Source organism: Sylvia atricapilla, chromosome 2, assembly GCF_009819655.1.
Source record: "Sylvia atricapilla isolate bSylAtr1 chromosome 2, bSylAtr1.pri, whole genome shotgun sequence".
NCBI classification, from domain to species: Eukaryota; Metazoa; Chordata; class Aves; order Passeriformes; family Sylviidae; genus Sylvia; species Sylvia atricapilla.
In genome coordinates, this window is record NC_089141.1 from 108,964,863 (window position 1) to 108,983,095 (window position 18,233).

The 18,233-nt window shown below is 41.1% G+C and overlaps 1 protein-coding gene across 1 annotated transcript in view; it reads right to left on the bottom strand.

The window, feature by feature from the left end:
• LOC136358170 (amine oxidase [flavin-containing] B-like) overlaps positions 1-17,932 on the bottom strand; it is a 51,156-nt gene extending 33,224 nt beyond the window's left edge. Inside the window, exons 1-2 of the mRNA XM_066314091.1 lie at positions 17,833-17,932; positions 239-333 (exon numbers count right to left, since the gene is read on the bottom strand). Of these exons, the coding sequence (XP_066170188.1) occupies positions 239-333; positions 17,833-17,878 (141 nt within the window). The 5' untranslated portion in view covers positions 17,879-17,932. The remainder of the gene's footprint in view (positions 1-238; positions 334-17,832) is intronic.
• Between the last annotated feature and the right edge of the window lie 301 nt (positions 17,933-18,233).

The window sequence follows — 18,233 nt, forward strand, 5'->3', positions numbered from 1 at the left end:
GTCTTTTCCCAGGAAATGGTTTTGAAACTCAGCTCATTGTGTTCTTCTCCTTCCCAGATGGGTGACTCCAGAGCCCCAAGATCACAGAAATATTCAGTCCTCGCCATCATGCCGGTCTTTACTCTTATTGGTACAACATCAGGGAATTTCCCACCTGCTGGTACTCCAGGAATTTTCCCTTATGGCACATACTGTAAGTATGAATATGTAGTATATAAATGGCTCTGGGGATAATTACCCTTACGGTGAAAGTTCTTCCACCAACTCTGTCATTGGCTTCCAGCAACACCACATTCAAGCCTGACTCAGTCAGCAGCTTGGCTGCTGAAAGACCTAAAAGATAAAAAGAAAAGCAATTAAAGAATACTTCTGAATATGCACTGCACAGCTCACAGCTTTTGTGACTTGATATGTATATACTCTCATGGCTGTCCATCCAAATCCTGATTTTTTTCATCCAAACACTATGCCAGAGTGGTGAGGTGCTGGAATTAAAACCCTCAAAACCCAATAATTATTAAGTAGAATTGAATCCACCTAATTAAACAGTTTGTTGTCAATTTGCACACGTGCTGAGCAAGTTTTGCACCACATGCTCAAGAATTCTGATGCATCAGCCAGCACTTGGTATGATGCTCACCCAGCCAGGCAGAGAACTTACAAACATTATTGTTTGTAAACAGAAAGTTGTCCCCCCCAACATTTCATTTTGTATAACCCCAATAACAAAAAAGGAAGAAGTATTATTAGGACTGTCCTAAATTTGTGAAGTTTTCATGACACTTGTTCTATGTCTCTGCTTCCCAGTTCTGAATATTTTGAAAGAGAGTAGCAAAGTTCCCACACAGTCAGGTCAGAGGTTTCATCTCCAGAACAACACGTGGTCTGACTAAAAAGAGACAGAATCTGCAGCTGTGTGTGGAAACAAGAATTAAAAGTATGGGTAAGTCTACCCCCAAAAATAGCTTTTTTCCTCATCCATTTTTTGATACATTTTATTTCCACCTTGCAACTCTTGAAGCTGAGACAGGCAAGTGAAGGAACAGTAAAAACAGAGGAGGCAATATCTCATTTTTAGTTGTGGTATCATAAACCCTCACAACTGCAGTGGAAAATATCAGCGTTGAGCCCTGCAGCAAGAGTGTCAAGCTGCTGTGGGAATGAAGGGAACTAGAAAGGGAGGGAATGGAGGGAATCCAGCCCACAACCTCTCAACTTCCTAAGATCATCTCTGTGTTTTGCATCAGCACACAAACAGATTTGAATAAACCAAGGTGCTTACTTTGGCCACATGTGAATTTCTAGTAGGACAAGAGTTACATTCTAGGATGTATCATCCTTCTGAACCAACAGGATGTGTTGAAGAAAGTTCAGGAAGAGGCCAGGCTGGAAGCCACACTCATACATCCTGATTTATCCATCCTTTCTGGCTCCCTGCCTTGTTACCATGAGAATGCAATCAGCTCCCTCTGTGTGTCCTAGTACATGCAGTTTTTGAGTCGTCATCCAAGCAGATTGTTCCAAGCAGAAAGCAGCCATGGAAGAAATAGAAAAAAGCACTGACAGCAAAAACAGATGGCCCCAGTTAACATGGCAGGACTGAATGAAATAAAATAGAAGAAAATACAGCAGTCCTGGGGATAGGCTACAGAACATTCTGGTCATCAACTCATGGACTGGGTGTAGGAGAACCCAATCCTTTCCTAGCCCTGTAGAGAAACTGCTGCAATGTGCTGCAGTTAAGCTATTTCTTTCCTCATCTGGGGGAGGAAAAAAAAGATAAAAAAGTCCCTTTTTTTCTCTACAATACTGTAGATCTATCTATCTAAAGAATTTGACATTTTCTGAAGAAAAGCTGCAGATGTTTCCATTAAAACCTCATTTTCCATTCATACCCTCCTTCCTTTTTTTTTTTTTTTTCTATTTTCATGGGCTTATTTATCTTGGGTTTTCACGTAAGTGTTCATGAGAAAACCAGTAATGAAACAGATAAAGGTCTTTCTGTGCTTCCTACTGAGGAAATTATATTGCAAAAACATCTGGCTGGATCAGTGGCCTTGACTACACTCAAAAATATTTGAAGATACCAAGGAAGAACATAATACAGAAGCAGCCATGGTATGTAAACATGGACAACCCCCTCAAACAACTTGCAAAGAGAGATTGGCTCCTGGAGGAAAAATAAGCAACGAAACTCCTAAATAAATCTGGCTTATCTGTTAAAGAAAAAAGAAGTTACTTCTCAAAAAAGACAAATATTTCATCACTTGGGAGAGGATCAATAGTAGTTATTAATAATTCACAGAATGAATGTATAAACTGAAGGCTGCTGTCACTGAAGGTCTCTGCTGGCTTTTCATGCTAACAGGTATTGAGTAATCAATTAATAGCATTCAGTTACCAACACTGATTAAGGGATATGAGATTTGACTTTCTTCATTAAAATCTAATGAATAAACATCCCAGTGCACCTGGGAACAAAGGCAGTTTATTCCCAGGAGCTGAACCAACAGAGAAGTTTGTGAAAGGATAACTCTCTAGATTCCACTGAAACGCAGCTGATTTGTAGCCCAGGCCCCACCTTCTTGTTTCCTCCTGCACCTTTCACCCACCTGATTGCACTTACCATTTGTTCCCCATTGTTTATTTTGGGATATGTGCCATCTTTTCCCTACCCTCTGCCACATTCACACAGGGACCTGTTTGAGATGGACAAGATTTTACTCTTTCCTGAAGCAAAAACAAAACAGTGATGAGGGAAGGATCAGGCTCGTTGATATCTCACCACCCCCTCCATGCCCATCCTCCAGCAGATCTGATCTCTGCAGGGGGAGGGATGCATCCTTGGGGCTTGGAAGATGCAGTCTGCAGGGTTCCCAAACTAAGCATCACCTGAGCAGTTCAGGGGCTGATGTCTCCCCCCCTTCCTCTCACCCACATCACTGCTCTGGTCCCAAGTTGGCTGCAGAAATCATCACAAACACATTACAGGAAAAAGATGGAGGAAGCAAAGGCAGAGGCTCAGGAGGCTCAGAGGGCACAGCAAAAGAACAGAGTAGGTCCCAGCATACACAGAACAGGATAACTCAAGGCTGCTGGTGACAGATACCACAGTACAGGGCAAGGGTCAGGTGGGAATGTTTGGGAATCACAGTACTGCCACATCACTCCACACCCTGCTCCTGGACCTGAATCCAAGACCCCAAATGGGCTCTTGGACTGTCACTATAAGAACAGTGAGGGGACTGGATGTTGTGGAGGGAGAGCTCTGAGCCAAAGTGCTACAAAGGCAGGTAAGGCACCAGGAACAGCAACAAAAGCATATTAAAATGGAAATAGATACTAGAATGTGAATGAGGTTGAGGTTTGATTTTCACAAACTAACAACTGCTGCAGAAACCCCCCACAAACCAAAACCCATTTTCTGGGCAACATCTAGAGTGGTCTCTCTCTGCCCCAAGTGCTGCAAACAGAGCACACAATACCTGTGAAGCAAAGCCTGGAAAAATCAGTCATATGTGATATAAGGTCTTCTCTTGAGAAGTTTAACCTGCCACTCCAACACATCACTAACAAAAGGCAGATCTTTGAGATTGCCCCCATTCCTCACAAGTGAGGCAAAGAGCCACATTCAAATGCAAAAGCCCCCCAAAACTGTGACTGATGCTATTATTGCCCCTATTTTGTGCAGTGGTTTGTCACCCAGAGGCAGCTTTCCCTCCTCCCCAGGGGCATTTCAGTAGAATCAGATATGAATTGCAATATAAGGCCTCAGCTACTTTTGCCACCACTTCACAGAAGACAGAAATTGGGTCCATATATAAACATACAGAGAGGGTGATACAGCAGAAATCAAACAGTTAAGCAGCCTCACCTGCAGTTCTGCTGAAAAAACCAACAGGCAGGTGATTAATGCAAACAACAAAGAAGCAAAGATATTTATTTGAAGCCCCAGACTGAAAACACCACCGTGTTTAGAGGATGCTCAACCGGGCAAGCCTCCATCTGTTACCACGGCAACCCGGTACCCAAGGCAGCCACCCAGAGATCCTGGTGGAAGATTGCCTCCCCCAGAATCCTCTAACACAGGTTCAAGTCACGAAAATCATTTCTTTCCCCATCGTGCAGCACTCTGCATTCACACAGATTGGACTCAAACGTAATCATCACAGTAATTATTTCATCTTCAGCTCCAACTTATTTCTTTCTTCTTTGATGTCTCTGTACCTACAAAACAGCTTAAATTGAACCATTTCACTAAACAGCTTCATTAGAACTTCACTTGCTAACATCAACAGTTTTCTCATCCTGAGAGAATGACTAATTCAGATCTTTAATTTTTTTTAATAAAATTATATTTTTAAAATTTTTTTTTAAATACATAAGCTATGGCAAAATCCAAACTGGACTAATTCAGATCTTTAATTTTTTAATAAAATTATATTTTTAATTTTTTTTTTTTAAAATACATAAGCTACAGCAAAATCCAAACTGGTATTTCATATAATCATAGGATCATTAAGCTTGGAAATATCTCCAAGATCACAGAGTCTAACCTTTATTATATATGTGCTTATATATATATATGTATGTATATTTGGATTATATATACTCATACTATATTTAATATAAATATTATAACCTATTTATTATATTTACATTTGAACTGACGAATGTGAGAAGAGTCTCATTTTTCATCTGACCCCCATGTGCCCTACAATGTAGCCCTATGACAAAATATATATTTGACTATATAAAAAGTATTTGAAAGCATATTTTCTAAAATAAAAACCTGATTTGAATTTATTAACACCATTCTATTCTGCCTGGAATCAGCAATTGTAATGAAACACCCTTTAATCTTAGCATTAACAACAACAACAACCAAAAAAAACACCAGAAAGGACATGACTGTAAATTTCTGAAGGTGTTCGTGTTGTACTTTCTTTGCATTACTCACTACTTTGTCATGCTCCTCCATATTTATTATCTCCTTTCTAGGAAAAAATTTGCTTCTATCATTTATATAATTATAAAAAATCATCTACAAATTCTAAATTTGAATTCACGGAGGGAGCAAAGAAAGTTCTAAGACAAAAGCATTCAATTAATAGCTTCTAAAATAGCTGGCACAAAAAAAAAAAAAAATCACCTCATAACCATAAAAATTCTTCCCTTTGACTAAAATTGTACCTTGAGCAGGGAGAAATGCTGGCCTTGTACTTATGCTGTAGTAACTTGCAGGTCTCTTCCTTCAGTTCATGGAATTTGCCAACATTTTCTTCACTGTATTTATTTTGACACAAAAGATATGTTTGCAAAGGATTTTTTTTTTCCTGGTTGTCAACCTGTTCAGCCACATCTAAATCAGTGAGCCTGCAGAGATGGCAGGTAGCAGATGCTGCTTTACTCAGAGCCAGTGGGCAGAGCAGCCTTGGTGCAGTCCAGAGCAGTAAACAAACACTGCAGCAGGCTCAGCATGAGGATGTGCCAAAAAATGCACCTTGGAAATGGGATATAACACTCTGCCCTGCAGAGCAAGCACAGGCCTCTGCCCCGGGGGATCATGGAGAAATTGTGGGATGCAAAAATGTTTCACAAGACTGATATTAAAAAAAAAGGAAACATAATCATAACATATAATTAATTATATACAGGCAAGTAAGACTTCAGTTCTAAGGTAACTCAAGTATTTTTAACAGAATTATTTAATTATTCAACAGATGGATGTCCATGGATAGTTAACACTTTGAACCTGTTATTTTAGCAATCTTTGCATTCTTCTTCTTGATCTTGAATGTAAGTGTCACTTTGACCAGAGGGGCCATGAATTTCACTTCTTTTCTTAACTTAAGTAATGAGTTTCAAAAGAAAAAACCAAACCAAACCAAACAACCCTAAACCCAAATAAAGAAATTTAACAATCCCCACTTGAAGTATCTAAAATGCTAAGAAGAAAACAAGAAAAACCTACAAAAAGTTATAGAAGCTGGTATTGCTGTGGGATCACATGGGAAATACAACTTCCCTCACTATGAGATGTCTTTGTACAGTATCCCTGACCAACCACCTCGATGCTCAGGAATACTGACCAAATACACACAGCAAATAAATGAATTTGGACAAAACTTCTGCACTGTACCCAGAGAAAAAAAATCCATCTGTTAATGCTGCAGGAGGACATTTGGGGAGATCACCACCATTAGTGGTCAACACAGTTGCAGTGAACGAGGTCAACAAGAACAAGCTCAGAGGAATATGCCCCAAGCAGGTGAGGTAAATTGTGTGGGAAAGAGAAAAAAACCCTCTCATCAGGAATTCTAGCATGTAAAAATTAGATCAGCTAGGGAAAGAATTCACAGGTTTTGGAAGGAAAACCTCCAAAACAGAAGGTTTTTTTCTGTTTGCTTAGACCAAATTACTCAAAAATTCAAATACAACTCAGAAATTCAAATAAAACTCAAAAATTCAAACCTTCCTTGTTTATAGTCAGGGCTCTCTGACCCCCTTTGGAGAAGTCCCCACAGCATCCTGTAATTCAGTGCCATCAGCATTAGTTACAGCTTCCATGTCACTGTGACCCTGCAGGGGAGGGCAGGACCTTGGAAAATACCTCACCCACAGCCAAGCAGGCATTTTGCACCAGTGGGATTTGTCCTTCGTGCTCCTTTATTGCATTGCTGTGCTAGAAACTGCAATTTAATAGCCTTGGTCTTGTCTGTGCTCTAATGAACACAATCCAATTACTGCCCTGCCACTGAGAGACTGAACCTGGTGCTGCTCACCTTTACCTCTGCCACTCATCATTAGCCAGCCTAAACGTTTTAATTGAAATTATGGCTTGAGACAATAAGGCCTGCAAGGCATGACAGATAAGGATTGTAAATAAAACAGGAAACCAAGACAACAACAGCAACAAAAAAAGCAAAACCAGCGTTGGCCCAGGGTCTGGGTGAGTTAAGGTGGTACAGGATTGTTTCCTGAGGCTCCTCACATTATGGAAAGGTCAAGGAATTCTGCTCTTGTGAAGAATACTGTGCCTTCAGTGTGAAGGTGACCTTTTAACTTCTCTAATTTGGGCCATCCTAACAATGGTAATTTAGATACCTGACTCAAATCTCATCAAAGAAAATTGAAAAATTATAGTTCAGAACCTAAAACCATGGTGGTGCTGGGCCAATTTAAACTGTCACTCTCAGTCATGCCTTACCTTCATGTCAAAACAGTACAATGAAAACTAGCAAAGCAACTCTTTTTGAACCAAGTATTTTGGCCATGGGGGGGAGATACTCTGCAATTAATGCCATTAAAATGAATGTCCCTCACCTAGAACATTACAGTGCTTAGGCAAACAACAAAATTACAGTTTCAGAAACCCCAAGGAGCAAAAAGAGACATTATCAACATGACTATCTGCTTAAAATATACATTTACTTAAAATATTTGTACAAAGGACCTAACATTTCTGCCTAAGATACAGCACTCTATGAGCAAATATTATTTATTTCTGTTGGCATTTCATTGTCTAGCCAAGGCAATGAGGTTTTCCATCTGAGCTCTAATTCTGTAATTTTGTCACTGAGGTCAGTATGAGCATCCCCATGAATTAATGGGACTTCATGGGAACATAAACTCCAGTCCCAGCTTTCTGTGATCTCTCCTCCTTGCAAGAGCTCCTGGATGATCCATCCACGGTGCAGGGAGCAACATTTTTTAAGCATTTATTAAGTTCTCAAAACCAGACTTAGAAGCATTCAGCCTACACCTACCCAGGCACTGCAGCTGGTTAAGTGATACTGAGCCTGGGCAGATACGAGTGAGATGACCAAAGTTGTGGAGTGTTAAGCTCAAGCCCTGCCAAGCATGGGATGAAGACAATTTGTGGCATTTGGGTGGAAACCCAGCACCTTTGGTACAGTGGTACCCAGGCTTAAGCACTGAAGGCTCAGCTCTTCTGCCCAAGGCTTCCTTTTCCACCTCACTTCTACATAAAAAGCTTCCCTTCAAACTTCATCTTGACAAAACTGGGCACGCCTGATTTCCAAAGGTTGAGTATTTCTAGTCTCAATCATTTACTGTGTTTTTTTAATTTAATGGACTTGTCATGAACAGCCATGCCCACCTCACACTTTAAAAGCATGTCAGAAGTCTTCTTCTAGGCTTCAGTCAGGTAAAAAACACAAACCCAAACACATTCTGCATGTCCTTTGTTATGGTTCCAGGATTTGCTGAAAAGTTAATATTAATAACGATATTAATAATGTAATTATCATTTATACTGAGATATTATCACACCCCCCTCTCTGTCCCAGAGCCTCCTTTAGCTTAGGTCATCCCTTTCTGCTGGTTTACAATCTGGGCTGCCTCAAAACACAATAGACACAATGGAGGGGGGGGGAAAAGAGCAGAGAGAACTGCAAGTGCTACAACAAACAGATCATAGCACTGGATCAAATAAAGCTGAGCACAGTGTACAGGCAGTTTCCTAAAAGCATCTTTTTAGGCACTACAATTATGAAGAGATCTACAAGCAAGTAAAATGCCAGCCAGATTTACTCTGAAGAATAGTTTTGCCTTCCATACACAGTAGTGTGGGAATAAAAAGGCTAAGCTGCATCTGGAAAAATTTGCAAAATTATGCAACAGTTGCCTCAGAAGAGAAATGCTTATCTGTTTCGCCAAGTCTTGCTTGTTCTCAAGTGAAGAATTAGTTTTTTTTAGTCCTCTGAGAAAAGTAAATGCTCAAGAAACAGTCAGCTGGAAGAAGTAGATTTAAAAAATAAACAGAGTATCATTCTCATATCTTGACATTGAAGATTAATATGTAACTTCCCAGATTTCTCAATATCTAATGATTCACAGGTGTTCACCTAGGCCAGGCTGGGCAACAGCAAAGCCCAGCAGACCCATCCTGTCCCCATTCCATGGCTATCCATGTTGCTTCATGTTTCAATTGAACTTTAGCTATTGATTTTCACACTAAGAGCACATAATTATTACAGATTTATATCGAGCACCTCTCAATGTCACTTCCAAACAGCCACACCCCAGAGAAACTTTTTGGAAATTCCTATCATCATCACAGCCCACACATAGAAGGAGGTGTGTGCACACACACAGAGGCTAAATTGCAAAGCCCACAAGGATTTGTGAATATTTTATTTATTTGAACAACCAAAAAATTAAGATGAACCCTGTTGAAAGCCCAAACCTAAGCTGAGAATGCATATGTCATCCAGAGAAGCCCAAAGCAGAACCACTAAATAATATGACTTGTGACTTCCATCCATCCATCTCTAAGTGCAGGCAGGAGGAAGTTTGAGTGAAACAGTTCATAAAAACATCACTGCTCTGAAAGAAAATATTCTACCACTAGAATTGTACCATTCTGATAGAATGTGTAGGGCTAAAAATGGTGAAGGAAGCATAGAAGAAAAGATAAATATCTAAAGTGGAAAATAAAAGCATTCACACCCTTTCCTGTCCTTATTTGTGCTCATTATTTAGCATAATTCACTAACTGAGCCTCTGGCCAAGCTACTTAATAAAAAATTAATTCATATTGGAACAAAAGAGGTGTCTTGCTCCAATATTTAATGCATTCAAACACAGATTTATCACTCAAGCAAAAATGAGCCCAGTTTATACTCAAGCTATCCTTGTAATCCAGGTAATCACGGTGCACAGCATGAACCTGCTGTTTGATCAGCTGTTGCTGTGTGCAGTCAACTGAACAGACTCATATCAATGTTTTATATATGAATTATACCATCAAGATAAAGCCCAGCTGCCTGGGAGGGAGGAGGTTACAGGAGCATCTTTCCTCCTCACCCTCCTCACTTCCAGCTCTGTGGAAACTGAAAATAGTAAAAACGTTGACTAGTACAAAATAATATCTGTAAGATGAGCAGGTTTAAAATGAATCAAAACTTCAGGGGACTTTATAACCACCTGAAAAATGAAGTGCTAACAGAAGCCAGGTCACCACCATAACTTAATCTTTGCAAGATACCCAAGCCTCTAATGAGCCACAGCCAGACTCTTCAGTGGTTGAAATTAGTGCATCTGTGATTTATTTTGCCAGATGTGCCAGCTACCATAAGTAACCCACAAGGCCTCAGACTTTCTAGACTAGACCACCCATTCTTCCGGGGATGGTTTTCACTTTGCATTCCCCCCATCCTATCCCTTGCTCTCCTTTCCTCTACACAATCACACACAGACCCCCTACAAAATCCCAATGCTTTGGGCATTCATCATTTTCTTGGGCAGGTCCCTGCTCTCCATCCACTGCTGCTCCTGATGCTGTTAAGAGCCCACAAAACTCACACAATTGACTCCTGTGGGGTTGGGTGGCAAGGAGCAGAAGCCTGCTCTTCCTCATTAATAATGTTTTGTTCCCATAAATAATATAAATTTTTTCTTGACTGGGTCAATGCAATTCCTCTCAGGCTTGACAGGCACCTTTCAGCACTTCTTTTATTACTAACCTACCCAGAACTCAGGGTCTCCCCAAATGAGACCCTGATGACCATTCTTCTTTCCCTTCCCTTCCAGCCCCAAACCAAATAATGGTTTGTGGAGAAAACAGTTTTCTGAGTGACTTCATACTGATTTATCTTTTAAGTAAGCTGCTTGAACAGAAAAGTGACAAGACAGAGAAAGTTGTGCAAAATACAAGAGCACGGGTGGGTTATTTAAAAGAATGCAAGTCATTCATGGTTTAAATACCAATGGCCTGTAGCGCAGCCTCACTGACCACAGGAAACAGCAAAAAAATAAAAAAGTTGAAAAAGAACAATGCAGCATTACAAAATTATAAACCTTAAACATGAATCAGTCCATAAGGAAAATAAAAACCCCAGTGGATTAGATGGATGATCACATTTTGATCAAGGCAGCAATAATATTAATATCTGACATAAGTTTACAAGGATGAAATAGGTTATCAACCCAGAAGGAAAATCATGTTAAGTTCAAAAATGGCTATATAAAAATTAAATGATTGAAACTTTAATGATGTGAATGTAATTTCCTCAAGAAACTGAAGCCTGGCTGGAGTCCTGAGCACAAAAAAGCCAAGGACCTATTGCAGCAGGTCCAGAGGAGGCCCACAAAGGTTATCCAAGGGATGGAACACCTTTCCTATGAGGAAAAGCTGAGAGAACTTGGGCTGTTCAGCCCGGAGAGGGCTCTGGGAAGATCATCTAACACCTTCCAGTGACTAAAGAGGCTTATCAGAAAGATTGAGGATGAAATTTCTAGTAGGGCCTGTCACAATAAGACAAGTGATCGTGATTTTGGACTAAAAGAGGGTAGATTCAGATTAGATGTAAAGAAAGTAATTTCCTACCATGAGGACACTGAAATGCTGGAACAGGTTGGACAGGAGAGGTGGTGGAAACCTTCAAGGACAGGGCTCTGAGCAACCTCATGTAGTTGAAGATGTCCCTGCTCACTGCAGGGCAGTTGGAATAGATGACCTTTAGAGGTCCCTTCCAGCCCAAACTGTTCTATGACTACAGTTCCTCAGGAATGATGATTGTAGAATCATCCCTGAGCGCTTTGTAAGTACATCAAGGCGTACTCTCAGCAAAGGAAACCCAAAGGAATGTCTCCAATGATCTAGGGCCCTGCTCAGTAAACTTTCATAACCATGATAAACTTCACTGCTGTATCAGTGCACTCTGTGCAATAACTCCCACAGAACAGACAGAACACAAAGGCAAACAACTCCTGTTTTGGGAAAGGGCAGCGACACAGCACGGCTTTTTATCATGAAATAACATAACTATTTAATTACAGTTGTCACTTGTGCTATGGAGAAGGAAATTGTGGCAGTGGGAAATGTGCCAAAATCCCCCCAGATTGTTTACATACAGAATAATAACTTCTGAAGAAGAAAAGCCTTCTGAACTGATTAAATTAAACGTGAGGCCTAATTCATTGTCATTAGCTGCTGTGTAAGATATGTAAACACAGAGAAAACTCTCTGCTGGTTTACAATAACACAAGCAGCACTGGAAGTTTACCCCTGGGACTATCAGGGCTGTGTCAGCCCACATTGCTCAGGCTACCTACTCAGGCAGTGCAAACATGAATACATTGCTTTTTGGCAGATCTCTCCAGCTCTGCATAAGACTACATAAACACACCAGTTGATAAGAGTACCTCCAGTAGGCAACAGCATCCTTGTCAACACACTCCTGAGATCATCTTAGGCAGCCTGAACACTCCAGGATGGAGCCAGAGCAGTGGGCTGCTCATCACAGGCACTGGGACCACAGGCACCAGTGTTTAACCCAGAGCTGTGTCACTGCAGTGTCTGACACCGTGTCACCTGCTGGGGATTGACACTGATCACTCACTGCAGCAGAAGAAGCACAATGAGTTGCATTTCTCTAAAATAACTCCTGAACTTGATGGTGCTAAGGAGTAAAATGAGCAAATCATGATTCATAAGTAGTCAGAATGTGAACTTTTGGCAACCTCTAGATGCTACAAGAAAATGGAAGAAAGAGGTGTAGGCAAAGAGGAAACAGGATGGACATAGAGGATGCAAGTGCACATCTGTGGTCAAGATGACCAAAAAAATAATTTTTAACTGTGCCTTCATGAAAGGAAGAAGAGCACAAAATTTAAATACTTACTCTTTCCATGTCACTACCTTTGATCAGGGAAATAAAGTTTCCCAAGACAACAAATTGGCAGTGTCTGTGTAAAAAAATAGTGCAGGACATCACACACTTGATCTGAACCAACTCCCTAATGCAAACACCAATCTCCATCTCCAGTGCAATTAGGTTCTAGTCAAGTGCTAGCCTAAACTCTGACAAATCTCACCAAATAAAAACACCCTTGCATGTGGTTGCCCAAGCAACCAATGCAAAGAACTTGCTTACAAAGAGCTCTCAGTCTCTCCTGTTTCAAATCTTGTTTGTCCAAAAAGAAAAAAAAAAAAAAGGTCAATTCAGCAGTACAGATAAGAAAATCCTGTGGACTTTCCAGTTTGTAACTTTAACACCAACTGCTGCACATAAACTTTGGTTCCCTATCACTTATTCCCCATAACAGCTTAACATATTTCCCATAATAGACATAACAGCAATTTCTTTCCCAAAGTTTTGCCATCTTAACTTACCTTTTTTCCCCTTCCATAGTAGGTTTCACATTTTGCTGAACAGACTGAATGAACTTTCCATAACAACACCCTTTCATAATGGTTAAATAAGCTAATGAAAAACCTTTCCTTAATGATGCACCACCCTGAGCCTTGGGAGATGAGATGGCTCCTGCAGATAGACTGGAAAGCTTCTTATCAAATCAACTCTCAGACCAATTAGGAGGTCTCAGACAGTGAATTACAAGAGCTGTCCCTGCTGCCTAGGCTACCAAACTATTTCACAACATTATGCAGCTGCTTTCTGTTCTGTTTACTGTGCATTGCCAAGTTTTTTCTATGTGCAATGTCTAGAAGTCAAATGCAGGTTCCATCTAACTGGCTTACACTGCTTTCACCATGAGAGTGGTTTGGTACAAAAGAAATAACTTCTGCTGTCAGATACAGAGACAGGTGACTGAAAGTGTGAACCAAGAGCTTCATCATGACAACTGACAGAAAAATATCCTGGATTCTCTTTGCCAGAGAGGTGACATTGCCTGGAGAGGGTCAGAGGCCTCCCACTGACTGACCCACTCTGGTTCATCATGAGCAGCTATTTCATCCACGCCCTCATTTTGGTTTTGTGGGGTTTTTTTCTTCTCCAAATGAACATCCAGCATAGGACTCCCAGACCAGCAATGTTCTCCAAAAACCTCCTCTTCTTTGGTAAACCATCTTTTCAGAGGAGGAGTGTTGGGACATTGTAATTTACTACCCGAGGGCAAAAAGAAACTAGTATTTACTGAATATTATGTTTTAAATCTATAGTTTTCTTACCCATCCCAGATTTGTTTTAAAAAAACAATTTTGCCCTCTCCATCATTCTATTTTTAAACAGATAGAATACCATCATATAATAGCCCTCAAAACACTTGATGTACTGGGATGTTTTGGTTTCATTTTCATTTTTAAAGTAACTTAACAGTGGTTCACAGATGCAGTGAGAGCTACTGTAATTATACAGCATATTAAATTGTCACATAAATTAAAAGTGAGGCTTAAGAAGAGTAGAGAGCACAGTGGCATCTCAATAATGTAAGAATAGGTATGGAATTATTTTTAAAATCCAACATAACTATAGAATTACTTCATTTTTCAGTATGTTTTGGTTCTAAACTTACAGGAACATGACAGATTGTGAACAGCAAAACACCAAGCATACTTTAAATAACACCATAATTAAGAAAAAAAATCACCTTAAAGAGAAAAAAATCAATTCACCTCCCTTTGATTGTAAAATCTGTGCACTAGTGATTTAAGAGAAGCATTTTCTTAAGTAGGAGTGGCATAAGATGAGGATAAAATCTGGTAATTTACTTGAAAACAAAACAAGGAAAGTAATTCCCAAGGCAAAAGCAGGGACAGGAAGACACTTTTGAAAACAAAAGCAGAAAGTCTAAACAAAATCTCTGAACAGATTTCAAGATTTTATTTGAAGCCATTGGTGTCTCTCAATTAAGATAAACAAGTTGGATGAAGTAACTTTATAGTTTTCTCATAGTTGTTTTGACCCTCATGCTAGAGGAGCTCTACAAAGTAAAAGAGAGGACTCAAAGCAAAGAGAAGAACCTGCCACATGCACATTCCAGCTCTAAGAGGGTCTGTTATGCTCCTGATCTAAATATTCTTTAGTGCATGCATACTGCACGCAATGTGTGGCTAAGCATTTTCATATATGCTTTTTGACTCTGGGAAATTTCCTTTCAAAATGGTTCTTTTTACTCCACACCATTTGCAAAAAATTTCAAAGACTTTTGCTGAAGTTTTAGCCATAAAACAGAATGTACCCTTAGTAACTGCTCCTGTTCCTCAAAGGTCCTAATTATTATCAATAGTATTGAGACTACCTGACACCTTCAGAAAAGCCACAGACTATTGCTTTGACTTGAAAAAAATGAAGACTAATTTTGAGTAGATTTTCATTACATAAAATTTATGTTGGCCAGTTCCTTAGTTTTATTCTTCCCTTTTATCAAACCTGCAATAAAGGACGACTAAAAATGATTCAGCAAAGAAAAGCGGCATCTTCAGATAAATGAACAGAGACTGCCAGGGTTGTGAAGGCCTCTGCACTGTTATTTCATTATCAGGTTTTCACTCTTCAAATTTTAGACCCTACTAATGACATCTGGATAGAAAACCGGGCAGATGCGCTGCCAAAGAGGGTGTGAGCCTGCAAATGGACAGCTTGCTTCATCTAAAAAAATAAACAGAAAGGAGATAGCCGAGCGGCAGCTCTTTGACACTTGTTTGCTTGCATCCTCCTGCTGGCACAGCAGGTCTCTGTTTGCTCTGCAATTACCTGCTTGGCTGAGTGAGGGCTGGGGTGGGTGACACGAGCACACCTCAGTGTGACAAGAGCCTTGTGTTTTTGCAGCAGCAGCCACGGAGCCTCTGTGAGAAGAGCCTCAGGCAGCCCAAAACCAGAGACTTTCTGAAGGAACGCACACCAGCTGTGGAGCAGCAACAAATCCAGTCTCCAAGGCGTGCCTCATTTTAAAAATCCCACACATCACTCGCTGGTGGACAGGGGAAGAGATCTCTGCAGCAGCTGGGCACTTTAGCAGGGGTTTTAAACCAGTGTAAGGAGATCTAAACCCATGGTTTCATCACCTGGCTGCAAGGTCAATGACTTACAGCCACGTGTGAATCAGAGGTGAAGCAGGAGCTGCACAGAACAGCTGAAGGAAAGTGACTGAAGAGGGGTACTTAGCCAATAGCAAATTTTGTGCTTGGAAAATGTTCCAGCTTTCATGGGAAGACAGGAGAAAAGTTGGTAACAGCATGACACAGGAGCATTTCGGTGGGTATTTATTACAAAGAGAAGTAAACAGAAAACTGGTTCCCCCCTGCCACTTGCTGCTGTCTACAGGTGGCAAAGAGCAAAGCAAGCACACGATGCTCTGATGCTGCTCCAGGAAACCTGAGTGGGCTCTGCAGGGCTGTCGCTAAAATATCCCCATGGCAACCACGACTAACAAGGGTAGTTTAAAAGCTGTTGCACTGACTCTTTCACTCCAACTCATTCAACAGAGGGAATGCAGCACTACTGCTGTACAAAACCATGCCACTGGAAATGTTTTTGTTTACAAGGCATGAACAGATATTTACCATGGGGTAATTGCTTTAATTGAGTTTCACCGTGACACACGGTGTAAGTTAAAAATTAGCCATAATACCGTGTTCAGGACCCACTGTGCTTTATAGAAAAGCAACGGTTCATTTTGGCTGTTTGTGTAAACACACTTGAAACATTCCAACATTATTCAGCAGTTTGTTATCAGAGAATCGTGCTTAGGAAATAATGCCTATGATTTTGTCTCTGCATTTTGTATATCATTTAAACTGCATGCTACACACCTGAACATGATGGTTAAACAGACATCTAGAATTGTAAGTAAGCAAATAGCGGAAATTAAAAGCCACGTGAAAAACGGATGGACAAAATCACATTTTGTAACAGATATAAGTAATTGTTTGTGGTTTGGCAGGAGATAGCGCTCGGATCTGTGGGTGTGTGCACGCTCATCATGCTCTGAGGAGATCACCACACGGGTCAGGAGCGATCACTGCATACCTCCCAATGCTAAGGAGCCAAAAAGCAACTGTTTGGTGTGCCAAAGGCACACGGGAAAAAGATCTACTGCCCAGCCACAATTTTTTGGCACGTATATCTCAGAACAAAATGCACAGGGGAGGGATTCACTGCGGGCAGGCACGGAGGTCTTCCAGCCCAGAGTGGGTTAAAAACAGCTGATTGTCACTCAAATGCAAGAAGGCTCCAGGCCCCCAGTGCTGCCAGTCCATTCTGCCAGGCTGCTCATGCTCTCAAACCCACACCTGAGCTGAAAGGGCAGCCAGAAACTTCCTATTCATCCAGGTGATTTCAAGCATTTTTCCTTTATGCCTCTACCTGCTCTGAACAAAAGGCAGCTAAGGATTCAAATTAATCACATGTGACCAAAGGCCTCTGCCTAACACCCCGGGACTGGGGGCAGAGTGCTTCTAGCCTCACTTGTCCAAAAAATCCAGGGGTACTCGAAGAATTGCACAGGTTCAGGGGATGCCAGGACTGGACAGTGGAAGAACCAGAAAAATAAAATGTAAATCCATAAAATTTAATTTAAAAAAAATAAGTAAGGTGAAATATAGCAGTAAAAATAAACGATAATGGACATAAACGGTAATGAAAATAAATTATTATGAAAATAAATTACAGAAAAAATAACCAATAATGGAAATAAATTAGAATGGAAATAAATTAGAATGGAAATAAATTATAATAGAAATAAATTATAATAAAAATAAAGAATGATAAAAATAATAATAGAAATAAAAAATAATAAAAGCAAGGAATGATAAAAAATAAATAATAATAAGAATAAAAAATAAAAATAAAGAATAATGAAACCAACGATAAAGCAAATTATAAAATAATTAAAAAATAACACTAGAATCGAAATCATTAATGCCTTATAATAATAAAATACTGCCTGCACCATACAGCACTGCTCCCGAACGATGGGGGTGTGCTCAGTCGGCTTTCCCCCGACGCTGGGGCTGAGCTCTCCGGGGCTGCCCCGCTCGGGCCGGGCGGGGGTGGCGCATCCCCGGCCGCGCTGCCCCGTCCCCGTCCCCGTCCCGGCGGCACCGCCGCCCCCCGAGCCCACCTGAGATGCCGCCCCCGACCACGATCACGTCGCATCTCTCGGCCATGGCGCTGCTCCGGGGCTCGCTGCTCCCGCGGCTCCGGCCGGGCTCCGCCGCTCCCGCCCCGCCCCGGCACCGCCCCCGCCGGACCGGCCCGGAGCTGCTGCTGCTGCTGCTGATGATGATGATGATGCTGGTGGTGGTGCTGGTGTTGGTGCTGCTGCTGCTGATGATGCTGGTGCTGGTGCTGGTGCTGGTGTGCTGGTGCTGCTGGTGGTGGTGCTGCTGGTGCTGGTGCTGGTGGTGCTGGCGGTACTGGTGCTGGTGCTGCTGCTGCTGGTGGTGGTGCTAGTGGTGCTGGTGCTGATGTTGGTTCTGGTGCTGCTGCTGATGCTGGTGTGCTGGTGCTGCTGGTGGTGAT